Source organism: Pelobates fuscus, chromosome 2 (genome assembly GCF_036172605.1).
Source record: "Pelobates fuscus isolate aPelFus1 chromosome 2, aPelFus1.pri, whole genome shotgun sequence".
In the NCBI taxonomy this organism is placed as follows: domain Eukaryota; kingdom Metazoa; phylum Chordata; class Amphibia; order Anura; family Pelobatidae; genus Pelobates; species Pelobates fuscus.
In genome coordinates this window covers 214,769,815-214,789,137 of record NC_086318.1, presented here as the reverse complement: position 1 = coordinate 214,789,137, position 19,323 = coordinate 214,769,815, and the positions used below count along the sequence as shown (strand labels likewise).

The 19,323-nt window shown below is 42.0% G+C and overlaps 1 protein-coding gene across 1 annotated transcript in view; it reads right to left on the bottom strand.

Annotated features, from left to right (window-relative positions):
• TRMT11 (tRNA methyltransferase 11 homolog) overlaps nucleotides 1-19,313 on the bottom strand; it is a 51,633-nt gene extending 32,320 nt beyond the window's left edge. The window contains exons 1-6 of the mRNA XM_063441164.1: nucleotides 19,222-19,313; nucleotides 17,314-17,379; nucleotides 11,417-11,490; nucleotides 8,637-8,718; nucleotides 8,455-8,547; nucleotides 7,955-8,089 (exon numbers count right to left, since the gene is read on the bottom strand). Of these exons, the coding sequence (XP_063297234.1) occupies nucleotides 7,955-8,089; nucleotides 8,455-8,547; nucleotides 8,637-8,718; nucleotides 11,417-11,490; nucleotides 17,314-17,379; nucleotides 19,222-19,305 (534 nt within the window). The 5' untranslated portion in view covers nucleotides 19,306-19,313. The remainder of the gene's footprint in view (nucleotides 1-7,954; nucleotides 8,090-8,454; nucleotides 8,548-8,636; nucleotides 8,719-11,416; nucleotides 11,491-17,313; nucleotides 17,380-19,221) is intronic.
• Nucleotides 19,314-19,323: the final 10 nt, after the last annotated feature.

The following is a 19,323-nucleotide window of genomic DNA, read 5'->3' as shown; positions in this document are numbered from 1 at the left end:
GACGATATCCTGATTATGGCCCAAGACCGACATTTGCTCCGCAAACACACAGACATGACCTCTGCTCTCCTTCAAAACCTCGGGTTTGTTATAAATTTCCAGAAATCAGATCTGGAACCCTCTCAAATAGTCCAATTTCTGGGGTTTCAGATAGACTCAGTTCAGGCGACTTTGCAGCTGCCTTACCAAAAAATCAAAAACATAAAGAGAGAAATACGAAAGTTACTCTCTTCGCAACGGCCTCGGCTCCGAGACCTTGCTCACATTCTTGGACTCCTGTCCGCATCAATTCAGGCTATATTTCCCGGGCCTTTACACTACGGGGCAATGCAACAGTTGAAAACCTCCTACTTGCATCGCTCAATCTCTTACGACCAAGCCATATCCCTGACAGACGAAGTTCTCATCGAACTCCAATGGTGGCTCCGCAACATGGAAGCCTGGAATGGGAAAGCGATCTTCGGATCTCAACCGGATTTTATCCTGGAATCCGATGCAAGCCTTCTGGGTTGGGGTGCCACATGCGCCCGAACCTCCACAGGGGGTCTCTGGTCCCCTTCGGAACAAGCACTCCATATAAATTGTCTCGAGCTCATTGCTGGATCCTTCGCGATCCGCAGCTTTGCCAAGAACGCGTCCAACTGTTCCCTAGTGCTTCGGATGGACAACATCTCTGCAGTGCGGTATGTAAACCGCCTCGGAGGCTCCAAATCCAAACTATTGTCCGATCTCACCAAAGATCTATATCAATTTTGCCTGGACAGGAACCTGTCCATCCGAGCGGAATATCTCCCAGGACCCGACAACCTAGTCGCAGACTGGTTTTCGCGTCACTGGAGAGATGCCAGCGATTGGCAATTAGACACTTCCCTGTTCCACCATATTCATCTATTACGGGGACCCCTCACACTCTACCTGTTTGCATCCCGTCTGAACCGTCAGACAGTCGATTTCTTCAGCTGGCTACCAGATCCTCTGTCTCTAGCTGTCGACGCGTTTCTACAACCTTGGCCGCGGAGAGGAGCCTACGCTTTCCCTCCCTTCTCGATGATCCAGCGGACCCTTCACCGGGTCAAGGCGCAAATGGCCAAGATAGTAGTAATCACTCCTCTATGGAGGGCTCAGACTTGGTTCCCGACCCTCCTGGAACTATCGGTAGACTATCCAATCCTACTGCCTCGCTCTCCCCGGGTTCTCAGGAACCCAACGGGCAACTATCACCCGCTCGCCCTACAGGGCCACCTCCAATTGGTAGCTTGGACAGTTTCCGGGGAGCCTGGCATGTCGCGGGACTTTCACGCACTGCTCAGACGCTCCTTTGGGATTCGTGGGCTCCAGGAACCAGACGGACATACCTCGCCGCATGGCGAGTTTGGGTCAGCTGGTGTTTGGAGAGGGACCTTGATCCCGTTTCAGCACCTCTTTCACCAATTTTAAATTTTTTATCATCCCTTTTCGACCAGGGTAAATCATATCGGACGATTAACATTTTTCGTTCTGCCATTTCGGCGGCCCACGACACTGTTGATCATTCCCTGGTTGGGAAACACCCATCCGTATGCAGACTCCTACGGGGCATACGATTGACGAGGCCACCTGCGGCTAAATACTCCAACTTTTGGGATATTTCTAAAGTCTTTCAGCTGTTGGATTCCTGGCCGTCTAACGAAGCTCTATCCCTACGCCAACTCTCTGCGAAATTGGCCCTGCTCCTGTGCCTGGTGTCCTTCCGCAGAGTTTCGGACGTTCGGGCCTTTGACTTTCATGCTGTGACCTTCGCACCGGACGGTGTCAAATTTACTATTACTAGACGTACTAAGACTAACTCCTCCTCAGTCTTTTACCCCTACTTTCCAGACAGACCGTCCCTCTGTATAGCACGGTGTACCCGCTGTTACATGGAGAGCACGGCCTCACTGCGTGCTTCTACTGGACCTCTGTTTGTCTCCTACGTTAGACCCCACAAACCGGTCTCTTCACCCACGATCGCACGCTGGATAAGATGGCTACTTACCCAAGCAGGGATCGACCAAACGTTTGGTGCTCACTCCGTTAGAGGAGCAGCCGCATCCTCTGCCTTCCAGTCGGGCAGCTCGCTGGCAGATATTCTATCCGCCGCAGATTGGTCAAGAGAATCAACTTTTCGAACTTTTTATTTTAAACCTACGTCACACGCGGCCTCTTCTTTCATTCAAGAGCGTTAAAACAGCAAATATGAAGCCTCCTGTCTTGCCATAAAATTAGGGATTATTCTAGCTTACAGTGAACGAATAATCTAAATTTTATTAAAGACAGGAGGCGAATATTTTCCCTCCCTTCGTTCATTATGGAACCCATCCCAGGGTAAGTCTCTTTGGGTAAGTTTTTCCTATTGCTATTGCACGAATATACTCTCACAATGGTTCATGTAAGTATAAGTTTAATGTTACTCTGGTTTTTTGTAATACTAGCACACTTAGTTTAATGTTACTCTGGCTTGTAACACTGTACCACACTTGTCACTAAGGTTTAACTCAGTGGTAGTCAACCTTTTTCTAACTACCGCCCACTAATGCATCTTTTTGGTTGAAAAAATTTCCTTACCGCCCACCAGTTTTCGCGCAAGTGCGGAATATTTTTTTCGAAAGGAGGGTGTTTTAAAAAAAATAAATGTACGTACATTTATCTTTTTATTTGCAATTAATGCATGTTTATAATGTTTTTAACTTTATAAAAAGTTTAATGAGAAAACAATAAAGTAAATTGAAATTACCTTTACTAGTGATTAATGAGATCCTTGAGGTTGTAAGGAACAAACGAAGGTCTCCTCTTTCGGTGATATTCAGACGACTTCTCTGTTTGCGCATAATATGATTTCTCATCTGTGCGTCAGCTCCCCTCTTCTCCCTCCTCAATTCCCCTCCCCACCTTTTTTCCCCCTTTTTTTTAACCTTCCTTATAGCAATGCCCAGTAGGAAGGCTGAGCTAGGTATCCCACTATAACAGACTGGCACACATACATACAGACACACATACAGACAGACAGGCACACACACACACACACACACAAAGACATACATACAAAGACACATACAGACAGACACAAGAAACAGACACACATACATACACACATATATACAGACAGACACACACACGACACATACATACACACATATATACAGACAGACACACACACACGACACATACAAAGACATACATACAAAGACACACACACACAAAGACATACATATAAAGACACACACACACACAAGACATACATACAAAGACACACACACACACAAGACATACATACAAAGACACACACACACACACAAAACATACATACAAACACACACACACACACAAAACATACATACAAACACACACACAAGACATGCATACAAAGACACACACACAACATACATACAAAGACAAGACACACATATATACAGACATACACACAGACACAAACAAGACATACATACAAAGACAAGACACATGTATACAGACATACACACACACACACACAAGACACATACATAAGACACACACAGGACATACATACAAAGACAAGACACACATATATACAGACATACACACACACACAAGACACATACATAAGACACACATACAGACACACACACACAAGACATACATACAAACACAAGACACATGTATACAGACATACACACAAGACACATACATAAGACACACACAAGACATACATACAGAGACAAGACACACATATATACAGACATACACACACACATAAGACACACACAAGACATACATACAAAGACAAGACACATGTATACAGACATACACACACAAGACACTTACATAAGACACACACAAGACATACATACAAAGACACATACACAAACAAACACACATTATATTTAAGTCACCCTCCTGTTTCCTACCTTTAAGGTGCAGGAGGGTGACTTTCCCTGGGGTCCAGTGGTGGCTCAGGTGCATGGGAGTCAGAGTTCCAACTCTGACTCCCTCCTCCTCCTTCCTCCCGCGCGGCTCTCTGTATGCTGGGAGGAGTGACCGGGGAATCACTTCCTCCCAGCAGATTTGATGTCATCACAGGGGGCCCGGTCGCGCTGTTAAAGCGCCCAGCGCTGACCGGGCCCCCTCACAATCCACATCCATCGGGTGGCCCTGACAGCATGGGCCACCTGACAGCATGGGCCACCCGATGGACCCCTCCATATGCGGCCCCGGCGGTTTGCCGCCGGGGCCGCAAGTGGTGATGGCGGTACCCAGTCACAGTGGTACCGCCGGCTCGCGCCCGCCCGCCCGCCTGCCCAATTTATAAAAAAAAAAATTGAAAATCCCTACCGCCCACCTGGAATCCTGAAACGCCCACTAGTGGGCGGTAGGGACCAGGTTGACGACCCATGGTTTAACTTATCAAGTAACCAGAACTACCACCTAGGTGCGTGTTTATGTTTTTTCCATACTTTCACGAACTTTTTCTTCTTCTCTCCTAGTGTGAAGTTCATTTGTACCTGTTGGCTAATCGTTTACATGGTTGATTGCTCGTACACCAGAATTCAAGTTCCACAATCTCAAGTTTACATGGTTGACTACTTCTATCACTGATCGGCACCATCAAGAAAGAGGAAGTGGGAGGAGTCTGATAGCACTATATTGTTGTATGATATGTTATGATTGGTTGAATTTTTATTTACAACTTGTTAACTATTTCTAGTTGCTGCTATTTGCTGCTGGGAGTTACAGTAAAGAAAGATAAGCAAATATTCGCCTCCTGTCTTTAATAAAATTTAGATTATTCGTTCACTGTAAGCTAGAATAATCCCTAATTATTTAAGGTAAATTACATCTGTTTGAAAGTGAAACCATTTTTTTTCATGCAGGCTCTGTCAATCATAGCCAGGGGAGGTGTGGCTAGGGTTGCATAAACAGAAACAAAGTGATTTAACTCCTAAATGACAGTGAATTGAGCAGTGAAATTGCAGGGGAATGATCTATACACTAAAACTGCTTTATTTAGCTAAAGTCATTTAGGTGACTATAGTGTTCCTTTAACCATAGATAGTCTGGATTGCTATTTAGATTAAACAAATGTATGTGTAATTTTTAGTTTATTTCATTATCTTCTTGCAATATGTGTTTAACTTATTTCATAAAATGTACTGTAGCATTATATAAATCAAATATGTTCTATAAATCCCAAATCTTCTGAAAAAACTTTTAAGAAATTAGGATTGTATGCCTATAAAAACAGATTCTCCCAGACACTCCATACTCCACTATTTTCCTTGATGAAGTGAGCGCAGGCTCACGAAACGCGTAGGATTGATGGAGAGATCGGAACCAGACCACAAACAGGCTCATTGAGAGCGACCGCATCTATTTTCATTCCCTTTGAGCGGCTGCATCTACTTTCAACCTCTATGTGAGCAGCCGCATCCTATTCTACTATCAGAGCGCGCTCAGCTCCGACTGCACCTAACAAGGGAGACCCCACACACAGCACAGAAGACGGAGGGGGAGAAGGACAATATTTATACTCCCCTGCTCAGCTCCACAACGGGATCCCTTGGCAGCAAGCCAGCAGCACTTATATTTGCACAGCTAGGAGCAGTAATGGCTCCAATATACAGTGTTCCAGTAGACCTTTTATCTAGCTCTCTACATATACAGCCACAGGAAGATAACCGCTACAACAAATCAACAACAACAAAAAGGTCCTGTAGAACAGGAACAGTGTAGTGTGTCCTGAGAATATCCAATAGTAGGGGATAACCCTATATATACGAACTAACAAAAGAAAAGAATGAGTCCTAGGACAGAATGTCCAGGATACATAGGTAGGATATCTCAGTGTGAACTAATGCTGATAAAAACCATAATTTTATTTATACATCCTAGACATCAACAGAAAAATAATAAAAAAACTCACACAACCATAATTCCAAAAATAGGGGAAAAAATATATGACATCTTACTAAGAAGGGAACCCAGAATAAAATGGGATGAAGCAAGGTTAGTTGCTCAGCAACTTTATTGGAGGTATTAACACCTATATGAGGAGTCTAGAGTTTATTAGAAGCAAAGACCTAAAGGGTTGCTATCTTATATGAAAATATAAAGCACCCTAGAATCCCATAAGTAACCTAGCTCAAAGAGTAGCAGAATATAAATACATGCCAAAAAGCAGCTATATAGGAAACAAATCCCTCTGGTCCTATAATACCTGTTGACCAGCTATGTCTTTAAGCTGCATTACCTAGAGCTACCCACTGCTAGTCATTGATCTTGCTAAGGAAACTTGAAACAGGTCCGAGCCCTTCCTAGTTTACATTGAAAAAATTATAACTGAAAATTCCCCATCAAACTATAACAACCCCAGTGATTAAAAATCCATCATACGTCCTAGGACTCATTCTTTTCTTTTGTTAACAAATCAACAACAGTGAGCTATCAGCTACTATATGGACTCTTTTTGCTATTTTATTTTTTCACTTTTTAATACTATTTTGTATGCTGCATTTTTATCAACTATATATTTTTATATTTGTTCTTCTGCTATATCATTTAGTAGTGTGCACACTCAATATAGCACCAGTATTATCCAAATAGTGTTTTTTTGCCATTGTGATTTTATATATTTTTAGATTTCAATAAGATTAAATAAATGTTTAATATGTTTATGAACTACATGTGACTAGATTGTATTTTTTGCGCTTCTTAGATATTTCTATTATATATGTTTTGCTTTGTAAAGAAAGTGTAGGGATACTTTCTCTTAACCCCTTAAGGACCAAACTTCTGGAATAAAAGGGGATTATGACATGCCACACATGTCATGTGTCCTTAAGGGGTTAAAGGAGCAGCATCTAAAGCACCTCTCTCACGTTGGTTACAGACACACACTGTATTAAGTGAAATTTATTCTCTATTGAATCATACTATTCTGTATTATCATTCCATTACTGGGAGTACATATATTTGCGCAGTTTATACGTTCACCGGAGAAGCTCCCATTCTCTTGGTATTTACTACATTTTTTCCCCTGGAGGTGAGAGGAACAATGCTTGCCGCACTTTGCAGAGGCAGCAATTTTTGGGGAAATCAAGGCCAAAATTAGACATTTCTTATTGGTGGAGCTTCTTTCTGCTCAGGGAGAGATGGTCATTTAGCTGTGGATAGGCTCTCTCATTTGATTAGTTACGCTGAATCGTAATCTTTATTTTAATTCTGCTTAAAGGGTTACTCCAACCAAAAGTTAGCGTTTTTAATAAAGCATTGTTTTTGGTTAGAGTAACGTTTCTGAGGTGGTCAAACCACGTTAAAAACTAAAAACAAAAAAAATAAACGTTGAAACTCACCTCTGTTCCATTGCCGTGTGCAACTTCTTCCACTCTCCAAAGGGGAGGTAGGTCAGGGAGAACAGACTGAGGGATGGACACAGGCAGTACATAGGTGGCATCATGCTACCATTGGCTGCCTGTCTCCAGCATGCTGTGTGTGGTGGTATCAGACAGTAATTTTGCACAGAATTGATATTAGGCTAATGACACTGCCTCTGACAACTATGGGGTTATCAGTATGTGCAGCATTTCGTAGAGAAATGATGCACATACTGACGCCAGACACCAAGTCCACTTCAAATCAATGAAGTGGTCATAGTGCTTGGAGTAACATTTCAATTTCAGTATATTATGAAAAATAGGAAGTCAGGTTATGTCAGTGGTTTCTCTTATTTTGTACAGCAGAAGTCGTCAAATAATTATTACTACCTAGTGCGTAGAAAAAGTATCAAAGGAAAATGACCAAGAGCAAGCAGATGTCTGTACCATCAGCAGCCCAACAATGCATTCCATATACTCAGAAAACACATATTACTAACATTTGACTCCTATGACTCATTCCATTCTTTTTTTATTGTTTTCTCTTGTATTTCTCCTTAAATGTATTAACATTGTCATATTGTACTCACCCACCGGCCAAAGAAGATTTGAAGGGGCTCTAAGCGAGTATTATTGGGTTCTGGACCATAATCTTCAAGCAAGTAAAATATGTGCTCAGCATTTTGTAAATTCACTTTTCCTTTAAATGGCACAAATTCCAAGTCCTGTATTTTAAAATGCAATAAAAATATATTAAATTACAAAATTGTCAATCTAAAAAGATCTAGTTCTTAAAAAAAAAAAAAAAAAAAAAAAAAAAAAAGGCATCAAATCAATACTAGCTTAATTAAGCAGTTTCGGTGTATAAATTATGCCCGGCAGTCTCACTGCCAACTACTGAACCCTCCTAGAGAAGGAACCGGTGCCCGAACTCTTGGTAAGTTGTCAAACCATTTGCAGACAGCTTGGCAACTTACAATGGGAGGGCAATAGGAGTTAGTGATACACAGACTTATTTAACAAAAGAAGAGCTTCAACAGTTAGTGCTGCACAGACTTATTTAACAAAATAATGCTTACAAAATACTTACATCTATCTTACTTAGCTTTTCTTTCTGTGACAAGGTTTTGTTAAAAGTATGGATGTTTATTTTGTATGTAGAGTTAGACTGAAGATAGTTGACCTGAGGAAAAAAAAAAAAAAAAAGAACACACAGTAAGTTACACAATAATAAGCAATAAAAATAGAAAATTTAATTAAAACATTTTGTACCATGTTTTCTAAAGGATGGCGTTCAAGAGATTCTTTAAGCTCTTCCAAGGATTTTCCATGAGCCCACAGCTCAAACACAGACCTGAAAAGGATAAAAAGGAGAATAAATAAAGATTAAATATTAACAATACATATTTACTGCATGGAAAGCAAAACCCCTGTTAAAGCAATCAAAATGTAACTGTGGTGAAGCTCCCTGTACCCCGGTCGGGTACCTCCAAGGGTCCACTTCCTAGCTGTGGCTGGATAGGGTAACTAGCTCTGTTCGCTCCCAGGAGCTGGACGGCACACGGTCCTGGGAGCTACTCAGTCCTTACAAGGACTTTCCCCGCTGCATCCTCTACACGCTGGAACAGCTAACTCAGGGATTAACCCTTTCTTCCCCCCAATAATAATGAATATCAAATAGTGGGGCTATCGGATGTACAGAGCCCGAGAAACCATCATACAAAGCCTGGGCTCGAGGCTCTTTACATCCCCGAAATTAGTTCCATAGCGTTGCTTGGTTTAGTCCGGTGAATTCAAACTTCGCGGCTATACCAAGCAACAGCCAATCCAGAAAAAGGGTGCAAACCAAATCGCGCCAATCAGCGCTCAGAGAGGAGAGGGGTTTCGTCGCACAATTAGGAGGAAGAGCGCGAAACCCAATTGAATGGGCGCTTCTTCTCCGATTGGTCACCTGCGCCCTGCAGCTACCAATCAGCTCTCACTCGTGCTGACCCATCAGGAAAATGGAGCAAACCCAGTTTGAATGGGAGCTCCTTTTCCAATTGGTCGGCACGGACTTCCAGGTGGTCAGCGGGACTCTGTGGCTGTGAAGCTGACTCACTGCCTCTCTCCGGAGGCTATCTCCAATTAGGTAATCCCAAGGAGAGCGCTCTCTGGGCAGCTAAGAGCCTGGTCTCATAGCTCCCGGGTAAGGAGAACAGAGATTATAGCTCTGTAAGGGGGATCCGAACCGCCAGTACCCCACAAGTGTCCCCTCCAACCTCAGGGACCCGTTCATGGAGCGAAGCGTCTCCTTTCGGGATACAAATGCTCCCCCTGGGTGGTGTTCGCCTATACAAAATGGCGGCCACCCATTAATTACTTCCCTTGTGGTTTCACGCTTACATTGCAGGTTCGAAAGTTCTGAATGATTGTTGTGAACATTCTAATGGGGTAAAGGGTTGGTACGTGTTCGGGAGACGAACTGGTTCCGTTCGTAGGAGCGCTCCCGAGCGGGGAAACACGCACAATACATGAAATACAAGTGGGAACACATAATACAAAGGGAAAAACACACAAATAAGCAGTGGGCATGGTACTTAGTGGCCGCGATCACATTAGGAACTCCCCATAGGAAAGCATTATACATAGTGTGAGGAAGTCCAATGTCGTTTAGATGACCAAAAGCCGGAAGACCCTCTAGTGCAGGGGTTCTCAACCCAGCCACTAGAGGATGAGTTAACCCTAGCAGGTAATTATTGCAGTTTATAAAAACTGCAATAATTGCCACTCTAGAGTTAAGGGTGATGGAGGTTGGCACCCAGACCACTTTAATGAGCTGAAGTGGTCTGGGTGCCTACATTGTCCCTTTAAATAAGCAGCAACAGTATGATATTGTAGGCAGGAGTTAGCAGCATGAATCACCAGAGAGAGTACATAAACTGCATCTACACCCAAACCAATCGTCGGAACCCTAGCAGGATCAGTGGAGCAAAATTGCTCAGTTAATTGCTAAGAGATCAACAAATGGACACCAGAGAGCTCTCTCCACTGGCCCATATGAAAATACCGCTGCAGTGTGATGGATTGTACTTCACACAATGACCAGATCCGCTCAGTGACAAAAAGGTTGTGGTTATCTAGCTGCTTCAACAAATAAAATTGCTTATTTTATTTCATTTTAATACTACAGACACTTTTATTTATATCTGGTTTTCAAGATTTTTCAACCAGTGTTGCCTAAGCCACTTCAATGAATTCAAGGCTGTAATCAGTAGAAAGCTAAAATGAGCAGTAAATAAAAACGTTGCGCTATTATTAGTGGTATATTCAGTAAAAATATAACTGCAGGGGAAGGAAAAAAAAATTAAAGGAACACTAAGGGTCAGGAACACAAACATGTATTCCTGACATTATATTGTCAAAAACTCTTCTTACCTAGTCTCCTGGACCACCCTTACTCCCCTAAATATAGTAAAATTTTACATTTATTTATGTCTGCTGGTGCTGGCTCTGCCCTGATCTGCCTCCTTGGCTATCATCATTAGAAGTGATGATCTCTGCCAATCACAATGGTTTCTTATAGGAAAGCATTGGATTGGCTGAGATTGTCAATTCGGATTATCTCAACCAAGGAGGCGGGCTGGGAGCGGAGCCAAATGCTGCCCTGGAAAATTAGCATTTCCTCATAGACATGCATTAAATCAATTAATCTCTTTGAAGAAAGTTTAGCGTCTCCATGCAGAGGGTGGAGACAATGAATGCCAATGCTGCACACTGTGCAACACGGACCCAAGAAGCACCTCTAGTAGCCATCGGAGGAGTGACCACGGAGTGTTTATTGCAAAAAGCCTGCAGGGACTGACTATACTTACCAGAACAAGTACATTAAGCTGTAGTTGTTCTGGTGACTTTAGTGTCCCTTTAAGCTCAAAAAGCCACACTGACTAGAATTGGAGAATTTTCCGTTTTCATCTAGAAAATAAACACCTTAATGTACTGCATGTATGTTCATTTTTATAACTGGAATTCAATTGTACATTGCTTTGGGCACATCACTTATCCAGCCTTACTTTGCACACACAGTCCGCTTCATAAGCTTTCTTGCCATTTCTTCAGACGGAAGGTGAAGTACACAGAATGGAGACTGTAAACGCAAGTAAAAAATAAATAAATCTGTATTTAAAAGCTCTAACATATTTCACCAATATGCAGGCATATAAAACGGTGATATTACAAAATAAAGATGTACTGGCAAAACAATAGACAGCCCCGCTTATAACCGCTTACAAACTACAGAAAATGAGGAGTAACCTATTCCAAAAAGGTATACAGCTTCCTTAACTTATCTAGACCTTCTAGTAAACAAAGCATTCGTACTATTAAAGAAACACTTAACGTTCGGAACATAGGTCTGCATTCCTAATCCTTCAGTGTCCCTGTCTTTAGTAATAGAGACCCCTCCCCTTGTAAATAATAATGCATCTTAATCAAATAAACCAATGATTTTCTATGTGGGCTTCTGCCTTACGTGAGTCAGTGCCTTGGAGGCACCTCTAGTGACTTTCAGGAAGACAGCCACTAGAGGTGGATTTAAACCTGGAATGTAAGCAAGTGCAGTTTTTAAAACAACAAACAAAAAAAAAAACACAATGTTTTACATTGCAGGGTTAAACCTGCAGGACCACTACACCCAGATGACATCATTGAGATGAAGTAGCCTGGGTGACTTTAGAGGTCCTTTTACCCCTTAAGGACAGAGGCAATGTACATGTTCTGAACAAAATGTAAAGGCTTTTGACTGGGTGGATTGGCATTTTAAGTTGCTCTTTAAAGTCCACGGGTTATGGACAGACATTTTGCAAATGTATAAGAGCATTGTACTCGACACACACGGCCAAAGTCTGCATTAATGGACTCAATGTGGATTGTGAACAGGACCAGACAAGATTATCCGCTTTTCACTTTCGCTGGTGTACTGATTAAGTATTCGGGGTTATGGGTTCTGTGGGATCTGAAGGCCTTATAGCAAATTAATTTCCAACCCCTCCTAAACTGTATTTTAGCAGATACGAAAACCTGGACAGTGCCTCACTTCTCCTGGACTGGACGCGTTAACTCAATAAGGATGAACATTCCACACAGGAACCTTTATCTGTTTCAGAACATCCCTGTGATGTTTCCAACTGCATTTTTAAGTCATTAAATTCAGTGTAGTTACAATTTATCTGAAGAGGGCGTAGGACTAGACTTCGCCTGGTGCAACTGATGAGACCGAAGCAGGAGGGAGCTTGGATCTGCCCTCATTTCAGGATTATTATTATAGAGCTGTCCACTTGACGAGGCTGGTGGAAAAGCATAATGCAAACTCTCAGAAGATCCGGTGTCACCTCAAGAGGGAGATATCAATGGGCCGGATTCCAGCTGCGGTATGGTTGCTAGATGCCGATTCTAAAAAATTATCTGGGAACAACCCTTCACAGGAGCCTCTATGCAGATTTGGCATTGAATTTGTTTTAGATTCTCCCTCACCACTTTAGAGGGCTTGATGCATCCAATCACTGAAAGCTTGATCAAATCACTGGAAACAGAGGTGGCACTTGATCCCTATTGCACATTTACTGGGAATGGCTGCGGATAGTTCCATACTGACAGCAAATACACACCGCTATGCTATGCGCCTCAGCTGTTAGGCTTTCCCTGTCTAGAAATACAAAAAAACAATCTCTCTGCAAATGTGGATGGCAACACGCTAAACAATTCCTGTCCTTTTGGTTACAGAAAGATCCGCTGATGTTTCATTATTGGTTGGGAAAGGTGGAGGAGATTCATCAAATGAAGGAGCGGGTGGCTGCATCTGGAGAGAGGCTAGAGTAGCATGAAGAGATCTGGAGGACCTGGGTGTTCTGAGTTCCAATGACTAGGTACTCAGCCCATGAGACGTCTATCAGCCTATTGTCGATGACAGAGGAGTTGCAATTCTGAATTGCAGCACAAGAGAATGTGCTGTTGCGGTCTATCTGGTTCACCCATACCCTAACCACCACTTTTCCTTCTCCTCCCTCTTCCCTTTTCATTTCTGTGTACGTGTTTTTATTTTTCTTCTCTCTCTGTCTCTCAACTCTATCTATCTACCTATCTTTCTCTTCACTTTTCTTTTTCTCTCATCCTACTCTTACTTATCCTCCTTTATTATCTTTATACATTTTGATTCGGTACTCACTAGGACTCTGTGGTCCTGATATGCTGGAGAGAAGTGCCTGAACTGAGCAAACTCTAGGTTGATGCATAAGGATGGGAGTCACAAAAGGTGACTTCAGTTTTAGTTTAGATTAACCAGACACTCATGCACACGCTTTATTGTTCCTTTACATTGCTTTTATATCAGCTGCTCTCTACCGATCCCTTTGGGTTTGGCCAAGTGCTTTCACTTACGATTTTTGGTACTGCTGTACATACTTTCTGGCATTATGGCACACACAGTGACAATTCATGTCTCTGCTTATGTATACAACTTTTATGTTTGTTTGTTTTTTCAACTGTGGTGATCGCTCCATAAATATGCTCCTACTAAACCTGAGATTTTATATTGTACCTGCCTTGCAAACATTACTTTTCCTATTGTATACTCTATATATTTGCTCTAAGTCCTGTGTATTATACAAATAATGTTTAAATAAGCATTGGTTATAAAAAAAGAGGAATCAAACCCTAGAATTTGAGCTATTTGTCTGTTCAATCATAATTTACCTCTTTCATATTAAGTGCACCCACACTTCTTATATATTACTTTGTTCAAGAGAAGCAAGGCTTTCATTTCCCATCAAATATTCATTTATGAAACATAATTTATTATGAATAAAATCTAACAAAGCGTGACATTTTGTTATTTTCTTAGTTCTCTATGGCATTGTAACAGTTAAGGTCATAATATGGTTAGTTTTCACTACGATAAAATAGACATATTTGTCCTCAGTGATGCCCCGCAAGTACAGGTTTTATAGGGTTTTGAAAAGGTACAGGGTCAAATATTTCTCCTTTTCTGTTTTTATACGAAGAAAATGAAAAGAATTAACCTAGGGCCAAAATTTAGATATCACAAGGTAGAGGGCACAAAAAAGGGGGGTAACCCCTAAATTTACTGAGAAGATTATAGGCTTAAAAAATAACTTTTAATAAATAAATCTAAAATAAAAATATATTAAAGAAAAATCATATGAACAACAGGAGTGGGTGGAGACTATACAGTGAGTAAAACTCTGACTACTTATACAAGCTGTAAAAGTGTATGCATAATAACACTAATGCTGAAGCAGTACTGTTTTGCTACAATATAACATCAGTGTATTCCCAAGTAATATAATTGATACTATATTATATAGAGGGAATCTCCCCTCTGATGAGCTTCACTGGCGAAACGTGCACGTCAGGGGCTCTGGACACATACTGACACATTATTGGTGTCGGCACCTAACTCTCTGCTTATCAATTGCTAAATTACCGACATCAAGTTCTTTCATGTCCAGCATCTCAGGAGTACATATTGGAGACTCTTAACACTAATTTTATGTGCTCTGTACATACTTTATTTCTCTTTTTCCTTTATTATCTTCATGGGGGGGAGATTGATAAGACCAGGCATTCTATTAAGGGGTGCCCACGAAGGCACAAGACTCAGGAATCTTTATTCTATACGCCTTCCTCTGTCACTGTTTGTATATTTTCTACTACCTAGGCAACCTGTTCAAAACTGTTTGCAAACCCTCTCTTTATACTTTGACCTATTATTTAGATGCAGCTAGCACGTAGGCAACTTGTGTGACTTTTAACCGGTTAACTGCTGCCTGTCAGCAGTCCTTCACAGGTGAGCTACTACTTTGTGCTCAAGCATAAGATAACTCAGTGCAGGCAGCCGTTGTTACACTAGAATATACTGCTAGGTATCTTGCAGAAAAAACTGAGCCAGGTCAGCAACCCCTTATTTCACACTTTACTGCTTGACAGCAACCTTTATTTATTATCAATACGCTGCTGTGATCTAGGCAGCTTTTGTGATATTTAACTGGCTAATCGCCGTCTGTCAGAAATCTGTCTTGGCTGAACCATTATCTTGGATCTTTCTGAGGTTAAGCACCATAGAACATTATCAATTATTGTATGTGGAGCTAACCCATGTCGTTAGTTGTACTATCATGTAGGGATTTACTTATCCATAAATCTTTGGACTATCGACAGCACTGGTTTAGCAGTCGTCTTATCTCCCCCCTCTTGTTACAGCTATTAGTGATATATAATATAGTATCACTTCTATTACTTGGGAATACACCGATGTTATATTGTAGCAAAACAGTACTGCTTCGGCATTAGTGTTATTATGCATACACTTTTACAGCTTGTATAAGTAGTCAGAGTTTTACTCACTGTATAGTCTCCACCCACTCCTGTTGTTCATATGATTTTTCTTTAATATATTTTTATTTTAGATTTATTTATTAAAAGTTATTTTTTAAGCCTATAATCTTCTCAGCAAATCATACACAGGTAGAATGGCATTTTTTTCTTTTTTTCTTTATCCTTTTCTGTTTTTGCACATTGAAATTTGCAGATTGGCTTGCTCAGCCTATGTTGTCTTTGAGACCATATGGCAGCCCAGGTATGAAAATTAACCCCATCATGGTATACCATTTGCAAAGGTAGAGAACCCAGGGTATTTAAAATGGAGTATGTCTTATCTTTTTTAGTAGCCTTGACCAAAGTTAGTGTTCATATTTGTTTTTTATTGCATTTCTAGGGTAGGTCAGTGCAATCGGTCGGAAGGGCTGGAAACCGTTAGGGTATGCCATCCCACCCTAATGACGTTTAGGCACACATTGTACAGGTCGGCATGGTACACCCTAATGTCATTAAGGGGTTAAATGTTAAAACTTTTATCAAAAGGAAGATGTAGAGTCATAATCCCATTTAAATGAAACAGACTATTCACTATAGTGATCTTCAAATTTTAGGCCAAAGTAGCGTAACTGGAAACATAAATGACAGAAATTATTTCTCAATTTAGCTATTTTGGATTTTAATTTTGAATACAAAGACTATAAGTAGCAGTAATAAGACTTAAATAGTGGGTCTAGAATCTCTGTTACTTTTGATTCACCACCTAGAAGTCAAATTGTATTTCTCATCCCTATGTTGTAATTGTTGACTCAAAGTCTAAAGTAGCAGAAGAATCTATACTGTTTTCCGCCCCCCCAACAATATAGTAAATTCTAATTTCTTATTCCAGTCTGCTGCTGCTAGCTCTGCCCTTGATCTGCCTGCTTGGCTGGCATAATCAGAAGTGTAATTCAAAGCCAATCATAATGCTTTCTCATAGGAAAGCATTGGATTGGCTGAGCTTTTCAAGGAGGGGGATCAGGGGCAGAACCAGCACAGGCCAAACACAGGCCTGGTCAATCAGCATGTCTTCATAGAGATACATTGAATCAATACATCTCTATGAGGAAGTTCAGTGTCTCCATGCAGAAGGTGGAGACACTGAATGGCAGTGACTGCCCCAGGAAGCATCTAAAGATTGGCTAGTGGAGGTATCCCAAGGCTGTACAGTAAACACTGCCTTTCTCTTGGTATCTTTGTCTTTACGCAATTATTTAATTAACCCCTTAAGGACACATGACATGTGGGACATGTCATGATTCCCTTTTATTCCAGAAGTTTGGTCCTTAAGGGGTTAAAATGGCACTGTCATTTGAGTGTTTCATAAACACAGAATGTTTACAAAAAGCTCAAAGACTATGTTGGAATGCCTTTGGTATATTAGTTCAATCATAAGGTGTTATTTGTCTTAGGTATGACCTCCTTAGAAGAGGCCATTTTGTCTCCTGGGCAAGCTGTAACGTTTCACAAAAAAAAAAAAAAAAAAAAAAAAGAATGACAAATATCTACTATAGCATATTGCGTATGGTTTTCCACTTACCTTTGCTTGTGCATCTTGAATATTGTTGAAATGGCCACCAAAAAGGGTTAGTAATGACTTGATTTCCTGTTGAATTGTCAATGAAAATTAAATTTTTTACTTAACTTAAAATTATTTTCTTTACAGACAGGGAAAGAAATGGGTATCGGAGTAACATACATTGGTTTTTACTAAAACACCAAGATTGTAATGTTTCTCTCTGTTATCTATATAATGTAAATACCGGTATATGGGGTTGGTTGTTTGGCTTTTTAAGCATTATGGTAACTCTACCCCCGTGCATGTACTGTGGCATCTAAAACTCTCGGCCACTAGATGTTGCTGAACTACAACTCCCATAATTATCTGGCTATCCACTGCATTCAAAGAATTAAAGGGACTCGCCAGGCAGAGTCTTTTACTCACCTCGTTCTAGCACCGGGAGCCTCGTGAAGCCACGCCCCCTATTTCGTCAAAATGACAAAATAGGCGGGCGCGAGCAGGGAGCAATCAGACACTTCCATTTGAAAGCGTCATTGCTCCCTTGTGCGCATGCTCGGCTTCGCCACACATGCGCACATACTTCAGAGGGCGGCATTCATGCCGCCCTCTGAAGTGCTGAGTGCACTACCGCGCATGCGCGCGGTGTGCGCGGCCACGAGCTGAGCTGACTGACAGCTCAGCTTGCGGTCTTTGCCCGCCCCCCTCCTCTGCTGACAGGCTGGAGAGAGAAGGCGCGCACACAGTGCCTTCTCTCTCCTGCACACGTCAGACGTATTTTAATACGTCTGACGTGTACAGGGCCTTTTTAGGGCCCTGCATGATAGGACGTCCCTCTGATGGCCGTCTGAGTGACGGCCACTGGAGGTATTCCTACCAATCAATGTAAACACTGTATTTTCTCTGAAAATACAGTGTTTACATTAGATTGCCTGCAGGGAGCTATAGATCATACCTGAACAACTACATTAAGCTGTAGTTGTTCAGGTGACTATAGTGTCCCTTTAAGGGGGCTCTAGGCCATTTGGGAGGGGGTCATATTTTGAGATCCCTGTATTAAAGGGAAACTCCAGTGCCAGGAAAACGATCCGTTTTCCTGGCACTGGAGGGTCCCTCTCCCTCCCACCCCCCAATCCCCGGTTACTGAAGGGGTGAAAACCCCTTCAGTGACTTACCTGAGGCAGCGGCGATATCCCTCGCCGCTGTCTCCGCCTCCACGACGCTCCTCCTCTTCATCTCGCCCACATTGCGCATTACGTCTCCCCAAGGAAAGCATTGAAAAATCATTTCAATGCTTTCCTATGGGGTTTTGAGCGACGCTGGAGGTCCTCACACAGCGTGAGGACGTCCAGCGATGCTCTAGCACAGGTTTCCTGTGCTAGAACCCAGGAAGTGACCTCTAGTGGCTGTCTAATAGACAGCCACTAGAGGTGGAGTTAACCCTGCAATGTAATTATTGCAGTTTATAAAAAACTGCAATAATTACATTGCAGGGTTAAGAGTAGTGGGAGTTGGCACCCAGACCACTCCAATGAGCAGAAGTGGTCTGGGTGCCTAGAGTGTCCCTTTAAGTTATAACAGCTTATGCTCATTGAATAGGCACAAGGCGTCCCCTGTCCATGTCTGTTCCCCATCATAGAGCTTGCCATAACAAAACATATTCACATTATACTGCATTATTACATCAGGTACAATACAGACTGATGTATGATAGCAGCAGTGTGATTCATTGTCTGCAGTGACTGAATAATACCCTGATGAGTAGCCTGATCCTTAACACCCCGGGTATTGTAGACTGGAAGTCCAATGAAGCTCAGCCAGCCATGCCTGAAACACACCAACAGCAGAGCAGAGAAGGGCTGGTACAAACTCTCCTCCCAGTGACAGCCTCCCACAAACACAGGGTCGCCCGGAGCCCACCCTGCTTACCGGCAGGCGGAACTCGCAGTTATCCTGGGCTAGCAGCAGAAGGTACTTTCTCATGGCAGCACCGCTCCTGCAGGACAGCGCCATCTTCCCCGGTGACGTCAG